General features: G+C 37.4%; 1 protein-coding gene across 1 annotated transcript in view; it reads right to left on the reverse strand.

Moving 5' to 3' along the window:
- The window catches only part of rabgap1l (RAB GTPase activating protein 1-like), a 91,029-nt gene that overhangs the window by 24,516 nt on the left and 51,892 nt on the right, over positions 1–14,621 (reverse strand). Inside the window, exons 14-17 of the mRNA XM_088425682.1 lie at positions 10,685–10,798; positions 7,714–7,788; positions 4,935–5,060; positions 3,412–3,555 (exon numbers count right to left, since the gene is read on the reverse strand). Coding sequence (XP_088281808.1) covers positions 3,412–3,555; positions 4,935–5,060; positions 7,714–7,788; positions 10,685–10,798 — 459 coding nt within the window. The remainder of the gene's footprint in view (positions 1–3,411; positions 3,556–4,934; positions 5,061–7,713; positions 7,789–10,684; positions 10,799–14,621) is intronic.

The raw sequence follows: 14,621 nt of genomic DNA on the forward strand, positions 1-14,621 counted from the left end.
TAATTATTGTCATATGTTTGTGATATTAAAACTTGAATGTGTGCCATTTAATGGATTTATGCTTAATTTATGTTGCACTATGTTATGTATTCAATGTTTTTTACATTTTTATTTTTCAAACAAACTATGACAAGGTTATGTGTAAATTAGTGACATCATGGTCAATTTTTTTGCACAAATTCCTTGCATTGCTCAAATAATCATTGACTGTAAAACTAAAGATTTGCTTTGTTTTGGATGAGAGGTTGCAAAATGACCTCAGATTTCATGATATTTATATTTAAGGATATGAGGTTATGATATAGATTTATGTATAGTAAATAAAGACACCAGTGTTATTTGTATGCAACCGTTGTAAATACTCTTCAAATATTAGCCATTTGGCCAACTGTTTTTGGCAAATATTTGAATAATGGTCATTTTCCCATTTTAACAAAGTATTTTTAAAAACTTTTGTTTTTTCCGTCTTTAGGGTAGCTAGTCATTTTAACCTGACAAAGCGACTGCACTGGCCTGACAGCAGATTGCTCAAGGCTCAGGTAATGACCAATCCCAGCTCAGCTTTGAAACAGAACATGAACCAACCCAGAGACCAGGTGAGCTGTGATTGGTCATCCCCTGTGGTGTCATTTTGAGTGGGCAGCAAGTGACAAAATGGTCGCTTCAAGATGGATAAAAATGGGGAGGATATTGCAGGTAACGCAACGCAATATTAATCAGAATGCCATTATTAAGACTCGTGGTGGTACATGGAACATCTTACTGGAAAGAACACTTAATTATTTTTTTAACTTCCCTTTTTACAAAGAGACAAAGAGTTGACGTGTTGTCTTATGCATGACCTTCATACATGTATATCTCCCCGGGCTGGTCAGTAAAAATATTTAATCTTTACACTAACCGTATTTTCAGTAATGTCTTATGTTGACAACAGTCTGAGCCGGACCTAATTATTTTTATTTCCAGGAGTAGGTGGTTAACAAGAAGAGAGCACGGAACGTGATGCGGTAGAGAAAATGATACATGAGGAGAACAGCTGTCAGAGTAGCAGGAGATGAGAACGGAGGTTTAACGAACAGATTCTTATCATGCGGTTCATTGGCTGAGAAAAACCTGGGAAGCTTCTTATTGTTCTGCTGGGGGCCAGTGGGAGAGAAGAAAGAGTGGGAGGAATAACATAAAAATAGAGAATGTCGAGGAATGAAAGCTGAAAGACGGTTAGGACAGCTGAAAGTGACCAAAATGAGTCAATATATTTGTCATTTCAGTTTTGAACATTTCAAATTAATCGAATTTCTAGACTGAAGAAGGCGGATTTAAGTATTATGAACAATAAATCGATACTTTTTTTTTTCTTTTTCAGCACTTAGACTTGAACTTAAACTGTGTTATGTAATTGCTTCAACAAGCTAGCCTTCTTGGCCTGTTCAAATTCATATTTGTTGAGAACAAGTGAACTTGTGGTTCTGAGCAGGAGAAATATATAAATAGTCCATTGGTTTTTGGTTTAACTGGTTGTATTAGCATAAGCTTACAAGAAGGAAGCCGGGGAAGCCATTTGTCGAAACAACACGCACCCAATCATAATTGCCAGAAGGGGGTGGAAAGGTGAAATGGCATCGTTGACAGTCGGTCATTCCTTCCATTGTCTTCCATTCAATGCGTGGCATTTTCTTGGTCAAAGTCTGACAAATCGGAGTCTGTCTCACAATTTTCCAGAGTAAACACTGATGATTGAAGGACTTTTCATCAGTATGGTAATGTATAGGTGTGCACATGTTGTTTTGACAAGTACCTTGCCAGATCCCTTGTGTGTTTTAATACAAACAGCAAAACTAAAAATGTGTTTGATGCAGTTTTTCTTGATAAACTACATATTTTTTCCTTCTCAGCACAGCAGGTTCACTTGAAACAACAATAGCATAACCATATATAACTGCAACTTCAAAAAGCCTATAAAGTGCAACTACCCCAAAGTGGAACTATTATCAAAAGTGCAAAAAAAATTGGCGCCCTATTTGTGTTGCTGTATCCATCTGTTTAGTTGAGATTGCCTTCCAGGTAATGAAAGATGAAGAGCCATTGTGATTATGACTCCTTTCAACAGTAACGTTTGATTGATTCAATGAAAACTATCAATCCATTTTTAAAAGAGTTTGCGTAATTCTCACCTGGGTGTTTGATGTGCCGGAGCCTATCCCGGCCGACGATGGACATTAGGCAAGATACAACGAAGATTGGTTGCCAGCCATTCACAGGGTATGAATCATTCAAACAGACAAGACACCTATGAGCAATTTGGTCTTCTAAGAACTAAAGATGTTAGGAAGGAAATCAGAACAACCAGAGAAAACCCACATGTGCACAGGGAGAACAACTCCACATCGGAAGGCCTCAGCCCAGATTCAAACCCCCAACCTCAGCAGTGTGAGAATGTGGCAACCTTTCGTCTCTGTGAAAACTAAAAATCTTAGAGCAAATATTCAACATTCAGTCAGATCATTACCATTATGCAATGAGTTCTTGCTGGCTCCAAGTATCACCTCGCAGTAAAGATTGATAGAAATCAATATCCGTCCACAATTGACTGTTTTATTAAACAGTCAAAACAAAAAACTGCTGTGAAAAATGTCTTGTTTAATGTGTGGGATGGAACACTTGCACTAGATGGGATTACAAATGTAATCAAGGAATCTACTTTGCAATTCTACCTTTAATATGAGGGATAAGGTGATTTGAGAGAAAGAGTTACCTAATCCCTTGTGATAACACTATGAATAATTTTCGGCATGAGATGTGATATTAAGAAGCTGTTGAAGGAAGGGTCAGTTTTGCTGCTCCGATCCACTTAACCAAGTGTACTATATTTTGGGGTTTAGTATAAAAGACTGCGGTCTGCAGACAACACCAATCCTCCAAATACAGAAAGTTCACTTGCATATGATTATAACCATGACTAATAATTATGAAGAAAGGAAGGAAGGAAGGAAAACTGGATTTTACAGACACAATCTTTGTAAATATCAGCTGTCAGAACGAGACTAAGGATTCCTAACAGCTTTGTATTTACGATTTTATCAAACTAATAGCCTGATAGGCATTTCTGTATTGATTGTGCATTGTAGCCAGATAAAATCAAAGGGCAAGGTACACACAGTATGGATTAGGGCTGATGGTCCTATAGCTGTGCCTTCTACTAATAGCCTTGCCACCTGCTGTATATGATCCAAACAAATCTTATTTCCACAGTGTTTTTTTCCCTCTTGTTGAAAACAGACTATATTAACCACTAATCACCCCCTGGTCATTCTGCTTTAACTTTCCTTGACATTAGGTACCCTTACTTAGGAAAAAGACTTAAACATATCCCGAGAAGGTCACTATAATAAGGTGCACTGCTTCCAACTATACCTCACAAAGCAGCAGATCAGTGATGTGGAAAACCATGCAAAGTGGGAACTTGGCAGTGAAGAGGGTGAGGAACCACTGGGAGGCATACATGTGTGCCTCCAGGTTCAATACTTGGAAATGGGACCACAGATCAGGTAATTGTTCCTGGAAAATAAGAAGGATATCAGGGAGAAGAAAGATGGAGGACATTGCGAATAGCAAAACAAAATTAGGTATAAACAATTTTGCAATGCAGCCGAGCCCTGCTCTCTGGAAGGGACCGGGCCAACAAATGATAAAAATCACTGTGTAATTAATGGTCATTTAATACATGCATAAATGGGAAGATGTATTTATTGATATTTAACCCCTCAAAACTAATTAAAAAGACGATGAACCTCTATCTGTTTCCTATCATAGCGCATTTTTTAAATGAAAAAAAGGCCTATATTTTACAGTGTCACTTAAGAAAAAAAACATGGTTTTGTTAATTAAAAAAAAAAGATTATTTTTTTGTTTCGCTCTCTGTATTAAAGCAAACCTAAAAAAGGGCGAGATAAATATTTGTCGAGACAACATGCACACAGGTGTACTTGCCGGGGGGAACGTGACAGCCTTGTTCACTGCGACAGTTCCCTTTATTGCTCTCATTCAATGTTCATTTGTTGGTGAGATCGTGATGAGTCTGAGTGGCTCTCACAATTTTCCAGAATGACTACTTCTAAATTCCTTCAATCCATCAGTATTGACTCTGGAAAATTGTGAAATTTACCAGGATTTGTCAGAAGAAAGTGTTGTGCATTGAATGTGAGATGAAGGCTGTCAACGAGGCCGTGCCACGTCCCTGCCTGCTCCTGGTAACTTGTGCTGTGTGTATGTTGTCTCGGCAAATGATTAGCTCCACCTGCTTTAAGACAGGATTATTACAACAAGCGCGTGCTTTCAAAATGAAAAATATTGAAAGATAATTCAGATTTGGAATTAATTGATTGAATTAATCTTATTTAATCTCATCTTTTAGACACATTGTGTTATTTTCGGCAGATCAAAAAATCGATATAAAACAACTAAAAATGTGGCTTCAATTATTTATTTACCGTTTGGATAGAGCTTTTTTACAGCTATACTGAAACTGTTGTCAAAATGATACATAAGAAAAGCTGTATTGTATTTAAGAGATGTGCTTCCAATCATTTATCGTCTGCTGTATTTGAGACAATAAAACACCATCCATCCTGTCTGTCCCTGGCTCATTCGAATGCAAAGTTTTCCCAAGTTTGGCAACAATATTCTACTGCTATCGTTAGCTGTAGCTGCGGTCACACCTGGGTGCTTTGCATTGATGTGGTAGGCTAAACTTGAGCTGCTTCTGTGGTAAGCATGCTCCTTGCGAAATATGTATATCACTTTGCCTTTATCAAAGGTACCTTTTTGGACCATCACCTCTCACATGCGTGCACGCTCTCACATGCGCTTCCTTACGCCCCTGAAACTCCTTTTGGAATCCATATTTTAAACATGGAAGACATCGTATCGCTATGCACCTGCATAAGTTTCTCAAGCTGATAGAATTTGCAGTGAAGATCTTCAAAGTTGTTTTTGTATAGCGCTCTGAGGCCATACTCGAACATGATTTTCACCAACACACAAAAGGCTTGTTCCTCAGGCATCTGAAACGACAACAATGATACGTGCTTTTGTGAAATATGTATCTGTATCAGAAGTACATTTGTCAAACAATGTTCGCAGACATTCGGAATTCATCTACATATTCTGAAAGGTTCAGCAGTCACAGATCTGGTTTTAAATGACCTGCTAATTTGTGTTTTAACATTTGCTATTAGCAATTGAGATTGAGTCAATGAGAACCAGATGAGATTTTTGGCAAAAGTAGAAATGTAAAATAATGCCTAATACAAATTTTTGAGTTTTTAAACTTTTCTTTTAAATGAGCTGCCTGCAAGAAAATCAATAATTTAGTATGCAAATAAAATTAAATATGAACAGGAAAGTCATTTTTGTTGAAGGCTCATTTTTCAGCTGCAGCTTAGCTAGTTCAACAAAATGCACGCAGCTAGTGTAAGCCTAGTAGGTGCTATTTGCATAAAAATAAAAAGTTTGATGAAAAACAATTATTCACACAAAATACCAACTAACACATTTTCCACTTAATAACATTTCTGTTGAATTTTTTTTTGTTTTTTTTTTAAATCAACATTTTTTTTAAACTTAAACATTTCAGACATTTCATTCATTAACCTGCATCTTAAAAGACTGCTCTCGGACACTCGAGGGCTACAAGCTTGAGGCAAGTTTATGCTTGAAGCTGTGCTCAACACTGGCAACAGGGGCTGTACAATAAAATACCAGTGCAATTATAAGTAATTTTTAGTGCACTGAATTGGCGCTTGAATGCAATTTCAGATAACGTTGTGAGTCGCGAACCCTGACTTGAAGGAAGAACAAATTGTGTGAAGTCCAAGTAACTGAGAATTACTACCAGAAGACCTTTAAAATAAAAGCATACCAAGGCGTTGTGAAATCGCGTGACATTTGAATCTAGGGAGAATGCGTCGCATGATCTCTCATCAATTTCAAAATGCATTGTTGTATCTATGATGCTGAATGAAAATATGAGTTCTTGTGAGTCTCTTGGGAATGTGCAGTCTCACACAAAGTCTCCTGCTCTCAAAAGCACACATAGGCCATGAGGTGGCATTTTGTCTGTGACAGTTTGTGTTGGGGTGGGTGAATGTGCTGCAGGTGAACCTGAGCACCTATTAATATTCTTGACATCTTCTCTTTAACCTCTGCTTCTTGCTTCTCTTGAACCTGCCTGGCATCTTCCTATACACAAACCTGCATGTGTATCCACATGACGTAACTTCCAACTCATGCTCCATTTTCCCATGGTGTCCTCTGCACTGTCATCTCTGATTTGACAGCTCGTTACCATGACTTCATCTCTTCACTTATTGTCCCACTGTCTCTCATCATTCTTCTCCTTAGCTTCGGCTCATGTCATTTGGACTCCAGACAGACTTCCGCCACATGTTTTATCTCAATCCGAGACCACTGTTGTACTACTAATTGCCTTCTATCAAATTCAGATTTTTTTTATTTTTTTTTACTTCTTTTCATCTTTGTGTTGGTATTTTGGACCACACTGCATTGCAGAACTGTTTTAAATCAGCAACAATGGAGGCTTTTCAAGAATGAATGGCTTTTTCAAGGTCATGCCACAGCATTTCAATCTGCTTGAAGATTGGACTAGTGACCACTCAAAAAACTCTTTATTTCGGTCATCATATAGTGTCTTCTCTAGGGAAGCATGTGTTCCCATTCTCTGACTGGGATTTGAGCCATCCAGCCACTCACATCACCCTACTCCATCAGCTCCTTCATTCAATATTGCCTGGCATATTGAGAGCCTACCTGACTAGCTTGTGCGTAAATACTCATACTCATATTCAGGACATTGAATCGATCGCAGCTGCGCAACGCTGATCAGTTTTTCTTCTCGTGTTTTTCATCAATTTGCATGGCATGTACAGTAATGTAAATGTTGATCCATATTTTCTTTACACCATAGGTGTCAAACTCCAGTCCTTGAGGGCCGCAATCCTGCATGTTTTTGATGCTTCTTGTCATTAACTCACCTGAATCAAATTATTAGCTCTGCAGGAGCTTGAAAATGATCCTAATCATTTGAATCAGGTGTGTTTAAGAGAGCAGTATGGAAAACATGCAGGTTTGCGGCCCTCGAGGACTGGAGTTTGACACCTATGCTTTACACGATGACTCTCTGGTGGCTGTCTTTTAATACACACTTATGCATTTTTTTTCTTTTTGTAGTCCCACAGACTCCCACTATATACAGAGGAAGCTCTCTCTGGACCATGACTTGTACTACAATGTGGGGACAAAAATGTCAGGTAAAGCATACTAGAATAGCTGAACTGTATCTGGGGCTACCTAGAGGTGTTTTGTTTTATATATATATATATATATATATATATATATATATATATATATATATATATATATATATATATATATATATATATATATATATATATATATGTGCTGACTCCAATTTAACATGTTGGTTAATTCTGCACATATTCACATCCCAAGATGAAAGAGGGTGTCGCATTGCAGTAGTACAGTATTTCTTCATTTCCATCCATCCACCCATCATTTATTTTTCTTGCTCAGGCTGAATCGCTGCTTCCCCAGAACAGCATCTGTATTATTTGTTGGTGCTACATTTGTAGAACACCCACTTGTTAAAATACATACATGGTAAAATGTCTAACTTACATGCAGCAACAGAACAGCAGCAAGGAATGACTGACCCTGGCAGTAACCAATTTCCTCATCGTAGACAGCATAGGCCTAAAGAGAGCAAACAATAGAAAAAGCAATGCATTAAATTTTTTATCACTAAATGAGCAATATTAATGCTTCCAAGTAACAATAATAGTAATATTGACAGCATTATCATATTTCAGGTGTATCATCCAGATTTTTTTTCTACCTTAAAAAATTGGTGAGTGTTGGTGAGTGAGTACTAGCGTTGCATATTTCAACAGTCACTCTTAATATTTGACTTTAGAGCACAACAGTCCAGGAAATCCTGCGTGACATTCTAAGTTCTTGTACTAAATGGGATCAAATACTGCTTAGTTTTTTTGTATTTGCACCACTGACAGTGTTGTGCAAATCAGAGAGAAATCATGGAATTCTCACCTGTATTTCTAAGCTACATTAACCTTTTTCAACTTGAACGAAATCTGTAACCAATACCCACTAATACTCATGAGTCTTACTGTATCTCTAGACTACATACAATAATAAAGAAAGCAAAGGTAGTATTAAATGTCACAATTCCACCATAACGTGAACTATAGTGTAAATTAATTATAATGAGTATTTTTTTAATTGTGCTTTTCTTTTAATTTGCCTCAAACGTTTTGAAATATCTATCATTTAATTTGGATCCATACATTTAATACTGAGAAAATGACTGAATCACTAGTTCAGATTGATGATTGTATCCAGCTTTATTAAAAAAAAAAAAAAAAAAAAAAGTAAAAATCCTTGATCAAGAGGCTTAATTTTGGGTTTGATGTGCAGGTAATGTCTGGACTATATTCTCCATGTTGACATGCTTGATGGATTGTGGGTTTCACACATTTCCAACTCAGCAAGGTGACATGTCGGTTGACAGATGGATGGGGGAGGTCCAGGTGGGAGAGATCTAAATTTGTTTGCCTGAGTAAATATCAGGCTCATCAAGCTGAAGTATTAGCATCTATTGTAAACCAGGCACCTGTTTCAATACAATTTAGATTATTTTCTAAAAGCTGCATACATGCTGTATGCTATTAAAGTACACTTTTGCTGATTGTTAAAATAAGATGTATTATTAAATTAACGGTGACATCCAACAAATAAAAGAGCTCCCACTCAAGCTTGCTGTAAAAGAAACTCGTAAAGCAGAACCAAAAAAAAAAAAAAAAAAATGTAACTAAACTATTAAGTGCTGACTGTCATATTGACCGTAAATTGCATTCACCTGTTTTATTTTAACGGTAAAGCCTTTTGTAGGATAAACGCCTTTTAAAGAGAAAAAAAAAAACTTTTCACTATAATTTAAAATTGCAAACATAAAGTAGAGTTGGATAACAGTTGCATGAATATGAACTTGAGGTATTCTCATTTACTGTATGATCGCTTACCATAAAGCGGAGGGGTGCACAATCAATTTTGGCCACAAGGGGGCTCTTGGTGGAAGTATTTGACTCCTAACGTTATAAAAACTCAAGATTTATAATGTACATTGTTTGTAAATATAATAATTAGACTTGGGGAGTTCCTTCATTCCTACAGGCCTGCAGCCTTCTTTTTTGATAATGTTATTGAAGCATGTAATCATAATGACTCAAATCCTCAATATATTTATTTTTAGCAACAAAAACTCTAGAAACTGTACTTGCTTGCATCTTGAAAACGCTATGATGTCACAAAGACGTAAACAATAATATTAATATTACTATTACAACCTTCGCGATTGACCAGTCCATCATGATAGAGTCACTGACCAACTTTTTCTTAACACAATAAAGTATCCATATTATCTTGAAGTTCTGTCTCCATGGAAATTTTTAGATCGTCATTAAAATCACTCAAACAAGAACTGACAGGTTTTAAGAACTAAAGTGAGAATAAAATGTTCTCTCTTTTTTTTTTTTCTTGAGCTGACTGTCAAATTTCCCAAGAGAGAGACACTTAACCCTGATTGCTGAACAATCATGAGTGCTTGCACAGGTTAGGTGGAAGCGGGATTGAAAAGAACATTAACAGAATGAAGCAGACGTCACCAGAAAAGATCACAGCTCAATTGACCTTTCCTGGAAAATAAAGGTCAGAAAATTAAAGACAGCACACATATTACTGAGTAGATTCACATGTAGATGAATTTACAATGGGTCCTGGATCCTTCGTGCCGTAACCCACTCATGCCTCAAGATCCAGCCAACCTTATCAGCAGCAAATCTACATGAATTTGCATACAAATGAAGGCTAGCTCACCACTGACCTACTTGGGTTCAGACCGGATAGAAAGCCATCCTGACAGGTCCTCCCACAGTGCCAATAGTACAAAAATATAAAAGGTGGGACCAGTTAGTCATTCATTAGAAAACTACATTTGACTTTTAGCTAAAACGCCACTGTGAAATCCATAATTGTGTTTTTTTTGGATGTAAGTGGAGATCAGAGTTTTGACTGTCAGCATTAAGCATCATGTTGAGCCAATTTTGCAAGGCATAGGAACTTTGCAGATGTGTCACAAACAATTGTGATCAAACAAGCCTATCTAAATGTTGTTGTTGCCCTTCATTATTTTATATACTGGAGCCCCTTACTAAACAGTTTACAGTGACTTTTCCTTAAATTAAATCACAAAGATAACCATGATGATGTCTTAGATAAAGCATTAGTAGTTTGCAAGGTTTACAAATTGTAATTTTCTAAATTACAAAGCTAGAAGCACATTTGTTCAAGAAAACATTTGGCATAGAGCTTGGGCATAGAGCAATTAATTTTAGTTCATTACTTTGAATTTGGATCATAATCACAAGCAAGAAAGCTTTCTTTAAGTATTTGGCCTTAAAGTATGTAAACATTGTTTATTGGTCTTTTTTTTATTGTTTATTATAGAGCCACAGAGAAGAAGATCTAATTTGCAGTCTGGGTTTATGGGTTAATTTTCACATTTTAGTCTTACCTTGCAGATCTTGTAGAGTGAATCCTGTCCATCTCCATCAGAGTCCTTGAAGTAGTCATGTGCAGGGAAGGTACGGTGGATGTCTCGAGTGATCACTCCCTCCTGAGCTGAATCCTGAAATGTAAATGCAATACGGGATTACACAATGTGTCTAAAAGACATTTTACAGCAGAATGTTTTGAACATGAATTAATCACGGTCTCTCTCATTCTTTTTTTTTTAAAGCAAAGTCAAGGTTTTTTTTTGTTTTTTTTTTCCCCAGGGATATATTTGATGTGACGTACTCATTCCAAACACGGCATTCTGGATTTCGTTTTTGTGCGATATGAATTAAGCGGAAAAAAATCATCTGTTGACATTACAACTGCTCAAGGCTCAAGTAAACATCCAATCACAGCTCTCCTGTTTTCTGCGTTACGTCATGTGATGTTCACAAGCTGAGCCGTGATTGTTTGCTGAGCTCTGGGCAACTGCAATGTCAGTCAACAGCAAAAGTCAAAATGGCCGCCCCCCTCAAGATAGATTAAAAAAAAAAAAAAGTTGGTTTTGCTGCATAATTCATCAATGGAATGTCAAATGTCTTGCTTAGACCAGTGAGACTGAATAGAACATCTTATTGTAAACACATTTTGGGGGCTGAAGGAAAAACAACCACGTAATGAGTTTTTTGTCATGCCGCTCAGAAACAAACTGAACCTATCATCTACTTGGTGAAGGTAAACAGCACAAAAGATGTTATGATTCCCTTTCATTTCAGTGAGAAAATATGCTATCGAGTTTTTCTGCTGTTTCCGAATCTCAGCCACACAGATCTGATACTTGGCACACTCACATACTGTACCACAGTGCACTTCTCACTGGAAGCATTGGTGGTTTCACTCACAACCAGCTTTCCTTGAGACAAAAACCTTTCTGAACCAGCCCTCAGCCCGACTGGCCTTGATGTGTGTATCAGAGAGAAAATGAAGGCCAAAAATATCAGAGACCAGTGGTATGAGACAGAAATGCCATCTTCATTCCCATATTCTGAGACAAAAAAAAAAAAAAGCGCTGGAATGATCTTAGAGGAAGGTGTTATCCTGCTTGTGCAGTCATCTCCCCTGATCTTACCTACCTTCAATCGACTTGTATTTTACTCCCTTCTCGTTTGAAATTGCAGCAACTGTCCTTGTTTAAACTTCAAGGTTTTTGCCACTTTTTTTGTGAACTTGAGCTGCCCACATCTGCCTACTCATAAAATCACAAAGTGACTAGATGATGCTGAGGTTGGGCCTTTGCTAGAGCCATACCATCTGTTGCAAGACTGTGCTCCTCTTGTCACTGAAGATATTTATTTATCACTATGGTTGTACTGTGCGTCTGGGGTCATTGATACGCAGCATCATTAATGGTAAACGCCTCCCTTGTGTTCCACCGTGACAGAAAACAAGCTGCCTGTACTTCTCGGAAACAATTAACAGAAATATATCTTGTAGTTGGAAATGGTCTACTTTGAAATACATGGAAAGGAGAACAGCGCAAGGGGTTAATGTTTCTGCCTCAACAGTGGTGCAGTTCTGTGTTAGAATCTGCGCTGTCAAATGAGAGTGGGTGTGAACGCGAGTGCTAATGATTGTCTGTGTGTTCTGCACAGCAACTACACAGTCAATCTTCAAAAATGAGGTATTGTTGGAAAGGGAAATTAACAAAAATGCCAAATGTGATTGAAAAGATTTGCACATTTATTTTAGTAACATTGATTGGAGACGGTAGTAACTTGACATGTTGCTCAATAATTTGACCTGAAATTGTCCTTGTAGATCTCGTGACCTAGACAACATTTTTCAAGAAAAATAATCCATCACGTGCTCTTTAAAAAAATATAAACTTACAGAGATATACATGTCTTTTTAAGTAATAAGCAGTCAAAGAAACCCTACCCACAGACTCTATAAGATGACAAGCCAATATTTCCTTATTAAATTCCATTTTTAATGATACCTGATTGGTTCCTGATATGAGTGTTCAAAGAAAGGCAGCCACCCTCATATTGACTGAAAATGTAAAAAATCGGAGGGTTGTAGCTCTGCTTTGATTGACCTAAATTGTTTCATTTAGTGTTGGCCCATCACTACCAATAAGTACACCAAGCTTTATGAAAATCAAAATTGGCTTGGTTAAACACACGGTAAATTGAAATGCCAGGACGTCCATACAAAACTGAAATGTGATGGCATGTAATTCATTTTCCAGTTGGTTTCTATGCATGCTGCATGCAAGCTTGCAAACCATGTATAATAAGATTTGCAGCATCCAGGCAGGCAGGCGGTCCTTAGGTGCATAATATGTTAAAGATGATTATAATATATATATATATATATATATATATATATATATATATATATATATATATATATATATATATATATATATATATATATATATATATATATATATATATATATATATGCAGGCAGTATTCCGTACGACCGTAATGATATTTTTAACCTCAAGGAATTTGTTATTTCTTCAATGAGACTCCTAAATAACGTTTGAAGCACCACTAGAGAAGCACCACCAGAGAATAATTGTATAAAAATAACAGTAATCTGGAAACAAATAAATAAACACAGACACATGATGAAGAAGGTGCAATTTAAATGTAAAGGGCATGCTGAACAAAGTGCATTACCTACATCACATTTGGGATAAATCACATTTCTTGATATGATACTGCGGACAAGCTGGGGCCGTAATGCAATATGTGTGATGCTGTCAGGTTATCATGATACAAATATAAAATAACCGTAATCTGTTACAGTTACAGAAAAAAGTAACTGGATTACAAGTACATTTATCAAATTGTTTGAACCCAAAGAGATATTCTTGTGGTTTTTGGGAACCTTTCAAAGAGGGGACGAAAAAAACGTCGCAAATCATGTCGTCCAATGAAAAAAAAGGTAAGCGGGGATGTCGTACCCCGGGGTTCGGTTATACTTCCTTCCGTCCATCCATTTCCTAGAGCCGCTTATCCTCACAAGGGTCGCATGCTTCCTGGTGTCTATCCAGCTGTCTTCGGGCAGTGGGCGGGGGAAACCCTGAACTGGTTGCCAGCCAATTGCAGGGCACAGAAACGAACAGCCATTCACCCAATTACACTTAAGGACAATTTACACCCGCCATGCATGTTTTTAGAGCGGGGGAGGATGCTGAAGTACCCGGAGAAAACCCATGCAAACTCCACACAAGAAGGCTGGAGCCAGGTGGATTTGAACTTGGGTCCCTTTAACCGTGACGTGCTATTCACTGCGCAACGAGCAGCCAACTTAAGTACTTGATTCATTATTTACTTTTTAGACTTTTTGGATCTCTGCGCCAAATGCTTGAAAAAATTGTTAAATGTTTATAAATATTAGGACTGTTTTGCAGATTAAGAATTTAACATGGGGAGGCCCTTTCAAGATAGCAGGTGGTGCAATTTTGTCTGTAATTAGCAGGGCAAAAGTGTTTGCTTTCAAGATATGCTGAAGAGGGATGAAGTTACTTGGGTCAGTGACATTAGTAATTGAGAGTGTCTGTCTTCCAGAAAATAGACAGTTTAAAAGTGACATAGAGAATGGGGTGTGTTGACTGTTTGCACCATATTCACTGTGGGGGGGGGGGGGGGGGACTTTTTCATTTTGAATCAGATAAAGAGAAAAGTCAGAGCAGTCAAAGTCATCTAGACTGCAGGTGGTTAATGGGGGCAAGCCCACATGACTGCACTGCTGGCTGCTCACCTTGACAAATAAGTTTGTACTGCCGAAACAAATCACCCACAGTCTTACTAGTTAAATACCATATTGTCAATACAAGCCGTTAAATTTGTCACAGGCACTTAAAAAAAAAAAAAGTTTTTTCTCGTCGTTGACATCATTTATCATCGTCATTGTATCATCATTTCAAGCGTGGAGGAGGT

This window comes from Hippichthys cyanospilos, chromosome 10 (genome assembly GCF_059441005.1).
Source record: "Hippichthys cyanospilos isolate Australia breed blue-spotted pipefish chromosome 10, RoL_Hcya_1.0, whole genome shotgun sequence".
Classification (NCBI taxonomy): domain Eukaryota; kingdom Metazoa; phylum Chordata; class Actinopteri; order Syngnathiformes; family Syngnathidae; genus Hippichthys; species Hippichthys cyanospilos.